We start from the raw sequence: 10416 nt of genomic DNA on the forward strand, positions 1-10416 counted from the left end.
AACTATGTAAATATTCTTTGTCTTGTTATAGTACTCATCAAATCTAATTCTTGTTTAAATTTAGTATCTTTGTTTAAATACAGAAGAAAAAGACTTGCTTTACGTTGCTGAAAATCTACTAATGAAACATTGCTGTCACTTCCAACACAGAACGTCATGATTACAAGAAGCACATTTTTAAAATACCCGGAATCTTTTAAACTGCTTCAAGCACTGATTTTAGAACTTTGAAACATTTAATTCAAATTACCAATGTATCAGGATTATTACTGCTTTTCAAAAAAGTATTTAATGGAAGAACTCTGAGCCCTGACAGCAACTTGAAACAACAAGCAACAAGTAACAGCAAGCTTTTACTCGAGGGGGAATTCTGCTGTTACCTACGGAACAAAAGCAACTATAAAATGAAGCCAACCCAGAATCCGGGTTGTGTCTGTCTCAGAAGTGCATGCCTCCTGGCCGATATCACATCTCTCACCGGCACATCTTGCTTAAACTATGTAAATATCCTCTGTCTTGTCCAGCAAGGCCCAGCAACAAGTCTTCTATACGGAATGCCTATCCTTCTCCTTCTCCCAGTCATTCGTGGCCCTTCTAGTTCTTCCTCTCCCAGTGCTGCTTGCCTGCCAGCATGCATGGATTTTATCCTAAGCAGAGGATAGTTCTCCTGCGTGTCCCCACAGCACCACTGCTGCAGTTTCAGTTCAGAGACAAGAGATCTCCCCAGCTAGTGTCCCTGGCTCACCTTTCAGGTGGGGATGGACAGAAACCCACTGTCTGAGCTTCCACATCACCTCCAGGGACCCAGACACAGCCTAATCCGAAGCTCTCTCTAAACCAGGGACTTTTCAACTTCTCCTCTTGCCTTGCTTCTAACACACACCTGCTGCATCTTAACTCCATGGGCTACCATGTGTCCTCCACCTTTACAACCAGGAGCCTGGCCTCTGCTCCCTGTCTGGGGCTCTGAGAAACCTCAGGGTGCCCTGGCTCTCTGCAGTGCAAACTCTGATGTTCTTTCAGGGATTCCTCGTATTGAAAGTTCCTCCCACCCGTGCCACTCTGATGTGGCCATTTCCCAGCATTGACCTGCTTGTGTCTCTCTAGTGCAGGCTTCCCTGGGAAGCTCTCTCTATACTCAGTGCAGCACTGCAGCCCTTGTCCCGAATTGCTACCCTGAGGGCCAACAGACCCAGCCTGGCTTTTGGCAGCTGGGCCCCCCTGTGAGGGCTCCGCTTGCCCGTGGTTTTTCTGGTGCTTCAGGAAGCTCCTCTTGAGCATGAAGCTCTTGCCGCACTGAGCGCACTGGAAGGGCCGCTCGCCGGTGTGCAGGCGCTGGTGGTTGAGCAGATACTCCTTGCGACTGTAGCTCTTGTCACAGTGGGGGCACTTGTAGGGCCGCTCTCCCGTATGGATGCGGTAGTGGCTTTTGAGCTTGGACTTCTCGCTGAAGCTGTTGTCGCACTGGGTGCATTTGTAGGGGCGCTCGCCAGTGTGGATGCGGTAGTGGTTGGTCAGCTTGGACTGCTGAGTGAAGCTCTTACCGCACTCGATGCACCGGTAGGGGCGCTCGCCGGTGTGCAGGCGCTGGTGCGAGATAAGCACGGCCTTCTGCCGGAAGCTCTTCTCGCACACCGTGCACTGGAAGGGCCGCTCCCCCGTGTGCACGCGCTGGTGGTTCAGCAGGTACAACTTGCGGCTGTAGCTCTTCTCACACTCACTGCACTTGTAGGGCTTCTCCCCACGGTGGATCATCTCGTGACGCAGCAGCTCGGACTGGCAGTTGAAGCTCTTCTCACACTCACTGCACTTGTAGGGCCGGACTTTGGCGTGGCTCCGCAGGTGCTTAACAAAGTTCCCCTTCAGCCGGAAACTCTTCCCACATTCGATGCATCCAAAGGGCTTCTCTCCTGGCTGCACCACCAAGTCCTTGAACAAGCCACGGTCTCGGTCACACTGGGTGGATTTCTCCACTCTGATGACGGCGGGGTGAGCCAGCCGTGCACCATCTCCCTGCCATAGGCTCTGCAAGACCTCCTCTTCTGATTTCTCCAATGGCACCCCATGAGGCTCTGGCCTTTCCAGACATCCCTCCTGCAGCTTCTCCTTCTCTTTGCTCTCTGTTCCACCATCTGACAGAACACAGACAGCCAAGCGTTACTACATTGACCTGGAAAGAAAACTACCATGGCGAAAAGATTACACACATAGAAAACTTGATCCTTTTTAATGGCGCAGTGAATAATTTATAGCTGCAACATATGAATGCAACAGACCTAGAGGAGGGCTTATGCTAGCTTGCAATCTCATGTGCTACACAGCGCAATTTACATTGGATGCCATAACTCTTCTAGCCTAGACTCCTCCCGCATCACAGCGCAACTGGGGTTAATGGGCTGGAAACAAAGTTGGTGCTGAAGGAGAAATATTTCCCTAAGAAGGCAGGAGGTTAGGTAGGGTGAGGACCTACTATTTGTCAAGCCACACGACACTCTGAAAAGTGAAATACAGAATCAACTGCCCTCTTTAGTCCAGATAGGTGGGGAGCTGTGACTGACATCCACATCAAGAGATAGCTCTGCATTTGCAACAGGGCTATCAGACCGTAAGCTCTTTGGGACAGAGACTGTCTTTTGTTCTTTGTTCCTACAGCACTTCTTGCAACAATGCCCTTACCCGAGAGTAAAAGCAACGAGGGGTCCAATGGCATCTTATAGACTAAGCCACCGGACTCCTTGTTGCTTTTAGATCCAGATTAAGATGGCTACCCCTCTGATACTTATCCGAGGGTGCAATACAAATAATAATTAACTATCGCTTATAACAAGTGGGAAAACCCAGAGGCGGGCAAGCTCCTAAGAGCCAAGGGCATCTACTCCACTCATCTCCTTCGAGGCTTTTCAGTCTTGTAGGGCTTGACTCACCCTCAGAGCCATCGGGAGCTTTGGACAAGGGTGATTTGCAGGCGCAAGCCGTTGCTCACCCATGCTGGAGACTGAGAGACGTCTTCCCTCTTCTCCCAGTTCCTGCTGATCCCCCAGTTCCCGCTCTGCCTCTTGTTTCATCCAGGTTAAAGTGTCAGATGTGGAACCTGATGATTACATTAATGAGAAACAAAACCACATTCGTGTGTGTTCTACCAACCACTGCTGACCCTTTTCTACAAAGGATTTGGGACTAGAACTGTCTGGGATGGGCAAACGGTTGTGTAACATTTTGTGCAGCAGAAGAGAAAACACAGATGAGGAAATACATCCGAACATCTGCAGTCATACAAGTAGATGGGCCAAGTGCTGTTCACTTCCCTCACTTAGTCCAAATTCTAACCCACTGCTTACCTGTGTTGGGCTCCAGGAGAACATGTCTGTCTGTTGAACTCCCTGGGTAACTGGCAGACAGCTCCTTATCTCCTTCAGCCTGGGGCAGGGTGTCAGAGTGAGAAATGGCCTGGTCTATTCATGAAGAAAGAGTTGAGTGAAAAATCAGCATTTTACTCTTATTCACCAGGTACTTATATGTAATTTTAAACCTTAGCTGAACAGTGGCAGAACGGGTGATCCTCTAGAAAGGAGATCTCTGTGAGGAAATGCATTTCCTGCACTCCTGTAATATTGTTGCCTCCAGTACCACACTGTGGTCCCCGGCACACCCACTTTTCATCCTCTTGTCCTCAGTTGGTACACCTCTGCCTGGGCAGAGGAGAGGTGAACAGGGGACATAGCTGGGGCTGAGACAGGGCATGACTGTCTTGAAGTTTTTAGAGTACAAATCCAGCTCCTGAAAGCGATGTGCAAGGAAGAAATTTTAAAGCTCTCAGCAACTCCTATTGCCAGCCAGGTGTAGCATTTCACCTGAGTCTACTCTGCAGCTGCACTTCCAAACAGTAGACGTGGATTTGTGATACTCAGTATAACATACCTGCACTGCAATTCACAAGGATCTCTCTTTCCATCAGCCCTTCTTTCCTCTGGATTTGCTCCTCTAGTCCTCTCAGGGATTTCCGCTGATAACTGACACACGGCTTCTCCCCTCGTTCAATGCGAGCCAGAATGTCTGGCTTGGAAACAGCGTAATCTGTTCATGGTAGCAGATATTAAGGAAACATCATGTCCTACATATATTCATTGCAAATAACATTACATGATTTTAAACCAGCTGTCTGGGATGGGCCTTGGAGCTGACGATGGAGCTGTAGGGGCCAATAACTAACAAGGATCCTGTAAAAAGAAACTATTTGTTGTGCTGTTCAGGTGTGCTCCCCAGGAGGGAGGGAAGTTGATAGACACAGTGGTACATTGCCCCCTGTTTGCAAACCTAAACTGGACAAAATCTACAGAGTCCCTTAAAGGCCACAGCCAGTTCAGGGTTAAATGCTCAATGCAATATTACCAGGTGACACAAAAGGAAAGGTTACTCACCATAACCTGAGTTCTTTGAGATCGTCTCTCCCTAGTGGTGTCCTCACAGTAAGATGCGGCCATGCAGAGGAGCACATCGTGCCTCAAAAAAGGCCACAGAAGGAAGCATGAACTCATCACCACTAAGTACCTTCCCTGCTGGGAAGCAGAACTTCTGCAGCCAGGTGGAAGGAAGGGAGAAGGTGAAGCACACATAGGGACGACACCTCTCAAAGAGCTCAAGTACCTCTAATGACAGTCATCTCTCTGACTTCTCAGAGAGTGTCTCCCCATGGAAGAGACTTCCAAACAGCAACTTGACAGGGAGGCAAGTCCAAATAAGTCTGGAGGACTGTGTCACTTAAAGTTTTATCACCCCAGAAGTATATATGACGGTCTAATGCTTGGCAAAAGCAACAATGGCAGACCAAACAGAAGACCTACCGATGTGTGTAGCTGGACTCTCTTTCAGCAGTGCTATACCTGTGGACTGAAGTCTCAGGGGAGTGTGCTGTCACTCTGAGGGGGCTGCATTCCAGTGCATACTAAACAAATTGAAATGAAGCCCAAAACTCTTGGCCACTCTGACCAGAAACAAGGTTTCCCTTCCTCCTCTCTGCAGAGGACACAAATAATCTTGCAGCCCAGAAGTTTTCCGGAGACTAGGAAGGTGAGAGCCCTTCTGATATAGTGTATGTAGACTGATCTCCTCTCAGGAGGCTTTAGGTAAAACAGTTGGATGACTCTCTTGGTTAAAGAGGCATTCTGAAGAGATCTTAGGAAGGACGCAAGGATGGCGATGCAATGTAACCTCATCTCTACAGAAGTTAGTAAATGGCAGGTCTGTGGTAAGCGCACCAAGCCCTCCCATTCTTTAAGAGACGGCTGTAAGGAATGAGAGATGGAGGTGAGAACAAGTGACCACAGGTACAACGGGGAGAGTTCTCAAGGACCAAAGAACTGAGAAAGAGGAGCAGGAGGAAACAAGTTATATAACCACTTGAGAAATCTGATGTAAGTGAGGCGGGTAAAAAACAAGAAGCCCCCATAGGTGAATGGAAGACTGAAGAAAGCCAAATGTACTTTGACTACGGCAAGTTTATACTGATGGCAGGTCCATGTTATAAACTACACCATTTTCATACCCTGAGCAATACAGTTATACCAACCTAACCCACAGTGTAGACAGTGCTATACTGATAAAGAGGTTTCTTCCTTCCATGTATCTACCATCTTTAGCAGAGGTGAATTAATGACACCAGCTGGCCAAAGTGCTATCATTGACATAGTAGTGTCTTTAATCCAGGGATGCGACAGCACTGCTGCAGCATTTTAAGAATTAACCTAGCCTGAATTCATTAATAGGACCTGTGCCTTCAAATCCAACAGGCAGCCCATGACATTGGGGAGTGGAACCCTTGATCCTTGAGAAGAGTGCAGAGAACAGCAGGAATAGAAGCCTTCCCCCTTTCGAAAATAAGTTTTCAAAGTGTTAGTTTTACTGCTAATTAGGACGACTGACTAGACTAAATCCAAACGGGTTAATTCCATGCTCAGAACCCACCTAGAGCTTTGCAGATCTGGGAACTCTTTCTGGCTGGTACTCTATAAAACCGTTCATCAAGGTGACCCAAGGGATTCCAGGAAGCCCGTGTAGGGGACTTGTAGGAAAAGGTCACCACACACACTTGTAACACCTGAAGATGGAGCATCTTGTGGGATACTGACCACTCCTCAGAATGCTCAGCAGGGTGTGATGGTACAGTGCTGAAAAAGAGCCCTGTAGTGAAACCTCAGAGTCTGAAGGAATATCATTCCTTTGGCTGAAAAGGAGAGCACCAGGTACAGAAGCCAGTAGCAGAGGCTGTATGTCTGACTGCCATTCAATCCAGGAGTATTGCTGTTGCAATAAATAGATTGAAATGAAGCCCAAAACCCTGAGCAGTACTGGGGAAAAGAGGCTTTCACAGCAGTCAGTGACTGGGGACTCTCTGGTTCCCCTGGTACAAAAAGGCCTGCTTGATGCAGACTGTAGTCCTACAGCAACCTCTAGGTGCATGAGCAAGTCTGAGTCTGTACCAGAGCCTGGAGCAGAGCACAGTGATGAGATTGTGAGAACAGTACCAGAGGTGCTTGTAGAACTTCTCTGACCTCACAGCTATGGTGCAGGGCAGCTGATGGTCCTGGAGCATGAGTACAAGGCCTGTGCACATCTCCGTGCTGAGAGGGGTCACTCTGGACTGAGGTAGATGACTTCCTGTGCTACTTATTATACAACTTCTCTGCATGCTGCTTCTTGTGAGGTGACCAGGGCTCAAGTCCAGAATCAGACAGAACCTCAGCTGTTTCCTTATAAAGACAGGAGACCTCCTTACAGTGGAATTTAGTGGGTGACCCTCTCCTCCTCTTTTTCCTGATAAGGGCAGGAAACAGCTTCTTCTCAGAAGTCCTCGCCTCTCGAGGTGCTGCTGGGGTGGCCTGGCGCACTGAAGTCAATGTAGAGAAAAAGACACAAGGCGCATCAGGGCTAGCAAGCGTTCTATTAGAAAGAGGCTCAGCCTAGCCTCTGTCTTTCTGGTGTATAAGATGTGGGTGTCTCCAAGGCAGCTCGAATGCCTGTCACCACAGGGAGAAAAACTGTGACAGGTTTGGCAGGACTTAAACCCTGGAATCTTTGACTCAACGCAGAATGCTAATGAACCAAAAGGAAAGACAGAAAGAAAACGGGGGAGCCCTCCTCCCAACACCACTTGAAAACTGTAAGCAGAAATAAATAACCATAGAAATAAAGCAAAAACTAACAATAAATCACTGTGTTAAGAAAGGTGGGAAGCTGAGAACCAGAAGAAATACAAGTTCTCCATCTTGTGATGAAACCAACTCAGAAGAAAGTGAGGGGTGGCAGGTCCATGACCCCTTATATTCCTTCTCTTAGAGGCACAAGGTGCCCCAAGACACTGTTTTGTAATCTCCAGTCAAAGGAACATGGCATACATGCATGCTATGGTGGAGCACCCTACGAACATATACTCAAAAGAATTAGTCGATACAATTCTAGGACCTGGAATTTAAATAGGCAGAGGTCTGATGAGGAGGGGACTTTTTAAAGAAAGAAATTATGGTCTTGTATTTTGAGCACTCGCCCACTACTCAGCATACCTGGGTTCCATTCCTGGCTCTGCCACAGATTCCCAGTGTGACCTCAGACAAGTCACTTTAACTTGCTGGATCTAAACCCACGCCCATGGAAATCAATGGGAGACCTTCCACATGCTTCAAAGGGCTGGAGAAAACTAGATATTAGAATGAGAGAGGCATGACAGCTACAAACAGGCTCCTTGCATTCTCTGTGGCATATAACTACAACTGTTATCTGCAGCCAGGGGTCACCTGACTAGATGTCCGTTGGCAGTTCCCAATTTAGTTTTAAACGTAAGAGCACAGGGTATGAGCTGTCTGTTGCAAATGCTCCTGGAAGCAGTGAGCCACTGGAAATAGAAGGAAATGGAAAATAATCTGCAACTAGAACTGGAGAAGGAGCTGATTCTAACAAGCGAGTGAACAACAGTTCTTACCCATAGAGATCAGGGTCTCATAGTTCCCCTTCATCACATTCTTATAAAGTTCTTTCTGCCATTCCTCTAAGTTTTCCCACTCCTCCTCATTGAAATAGACTGAAACATCATCAAATGTCACAGGCACCTGGAATCACAAGGGTTACAATAAGCTTTGGCCGTGACTCAAAGGCCAGTGCAGTGAATGCCACTGATGTCCATAAGCTTTGGAGAAGATCCTTATGACAGAGAAAGTACTTCGTGCTGTGCTCTTAGAAGCATCAAGCCTGAAGCAATAATGTAAGCAGAAATTGTGAAGAGTCAGGACCAAATTCAGCAAGATGATAAAGTGTGTCCTTACAGGTAGAGAAGCTCCCTCCCTCGACTCCCACTGACAAAAATGAAGCTTTGGCAAGTGGTCTGTGCAGAACATGTAGTGGTCTGGGCACAGGGAGCTGGTTCTCAAGTAGATTTCCAATCAGTGTTTACAGACTGCATCAGAAGTGATACCTAAGTACAACGCCAGCATTACTATTCCATACCAGCACTTGCTAGAGGTGAAAAGCAAATCAATGACTGAGCTGGAAGCAGAGCCCAAATATTCTTGACTTTCAGTCCTGTACGTTATCCACAAATGACGGGATGAAGTGCATCTGGCTAGTAAGCTATGAGATACCTTGAAGACAGTAATGTTACACCCACTGACCACAATCTTATTTGGAGCTTAATTAAAGGGCCTGCATATCAGAAGACATGAAACCCATTCAGTATTTAAGTTTCTACCCCTCAGCACTCGCTGGCATGTTGTTACCTTGGGGACTTCTCCCTTTGTGCCTGGCGGCAGCCTTAACAGCCAGAAGTTCCTGTTTCTCAGCAGGTTCTCCATGTTTTCCAGACGCCTCTGCAGGAAGTTGTTCTCCTGGATCAGGGCTCCCAGCACCGCCCACTTACTCTCCAGCTGGTTCCCAAATTCCCGGGCTGTCCTCTCACACTCGGTTACCTTCTTCTCCGTTGTCCCTGTTCTCCCCTCCAGGTTCAGTAGCCGTGTGGCATGAGACTCCACCTTCCTCTCCACGGCTTGGATGGCGGCCACCACTGTCCACAAGGAGATCTCCGCAGCCTGAGAATGGGCTTCTCTCACAGGGGCTTCGCCGGGGCCAGCCGGTGCCTGCCGCTATGGAGAGAAACCCACCCCAGCCTCAGAGCAGCCCAGGGCCCCGCTCCGCTCGCCGGGGCGGGATCTACTCACGCCGCCAGGCTGCAGCCGGGGAGACACGGGCCCGGGCACCTTTCAATGGGAGCCTCTCGCTGACTCGTGAGCTCTGGATTAACGCCAGGCTCGGAGCCGCACCCCCCGCGCACCACCGGCCCCTCGGCTGGACCCAGGGGCCCCGGCGCTGAGCCCAGAGGCCGGACACCGCCCGCCCGAGGCCGAGCTGCAGCCCCGCAAGCCCCGCCCGCCGCCGGTTAGGCCGATCCTCGGATCGGTCCCCGGGGCCGGGGCGGCTCCCGCGCACAGCCAGCGCCCCCGCCCGGGCTGCGGCCAGGACACAGCCCGGCGAGCGGGTCTGCAGAGAAGCACCGAGCCGGGCCAGGGCAGGCGGGAAAGGACCCTCCCCCCGCCCCGCACAGCAGCGCCCTTGGAGCCGCGCCGGGCCCTTACCTGGGCAGCGGCCCACTCAGCCATGGCCCCTGGCTGCGCTCCCGCCGCACGCTGGGCAGTCCCGCCGCTGTCACCGGCCCGCGCAGCAGCGAGAAAGGGAGGGAGGCAGCCGCGGCCGGGATGCTGGGACTAGAACACAACGCGGCTGTAGCGGCCCCTGCCGGAAGGACCCGCCTCCCGCCTTTCCCCGCCCTACAAGGGACGGGGCGGGGCAACCGCCCCTCCCCCCGGTTCTAACACGTGCGCGACCCCGCCAGGCAGAGCTGGAGGTAAAGCAACGCCCGGGGAACAAAGCTCTGACGCTCTCTGGGTTCCAGCCCCGGGCTGCCCGCTCCCCATCCCGGCCCTTTGCCCTGCAAGGAGTTCCAGCCACAGGCTAACCCAGCCCCAGGAAACTGGCTCGGAGAGCAGAGCAAAGCCTGTAGTGTTCCTTATGCTGCTGGGCTGGAGGTAAAACCAGGGCAGGGGAGGAAAGGGGCTGTTTGCAATGAAAGGTTGTTAGCAACTTTGCTCGGCCACATACTAGGGTGTATAAATATGTAAAATAATTCTAAGCCTTTTGTCTCCCCCTCCTCCCCATCATAAATTTTGGGTGTGTGCAGCACCTGCTGTACTTCTGAGAGCTGACTGGTATATTCCCCTTTCCCTCTCCCCTGGCTGTAACAGGCTCAGACCCACAAAGTAGGGGCTGAGTAGGAACTTGCCGACCCTGGGCAGCTTGACAGCCAAAACTATAGGTCTAAAAAAAATAGCTCAATTCCTCAAGGATAAGTTGACCAAGATGGCCAGGGACACAACCCTC

At 50.2% G+C, this 10416-nt stretch overlaps 1 protein-coding gene across 1 annotated transcript in view; it reads right to left on the reverse strand.

Annotated features, from left to right (window-relative positions):
- LOC142008343 (uncharacterized) overlaps nt 1-9759 on the reverse strand; it is a 44793-nt gene extending 35034 nt beyond the window's left edge. The window contains exons 1-7 of the mRNA XM_074985523.1: nt 9615-9759; nt 8763-9125; nt 7973-8099; nt 3919-4074; nt 3339-3452; nt 2984-3091; nt 911-2132 (exon numbers count right to left, since the gene is read on the reverse strand). Coding sequence (XP_074841624.1) covers nt 911-2132; nt 2984-3091; nt 3339-3452; nt 3919-4074; nt 7973-8099; nt 8763-9125; nt 9615-9638 — 2114 coding nt within the window. The 5' untranslated portion in view covers nt 9639-9759. The remainder of the gene's footprint in view (nt 1-910; nt 2133-2983; nt 3092-3338; nt 3453-3918; nt 4075-7972; nt 8100-8762; nt 9126-9614) is intronic.
- Nucleotides 9760-10416: the final 657 nt, after the last annotated feature.

The sequence above is a fragment of the Carettochelys insculpta genome, chromosome 2 (genome assembly GCF_033958435.1).
Source record: "Carettochelys insculpta isolate YL-2023 chromosome 2, ASM3395843v1, whole genome shotgun sequence".
NCBI classification, from domain to species: Eukaryota; Metazoa; Chordata; order Testudines; family Carettochelyidae; genus Carettochelys; species Carettochelys insculpta.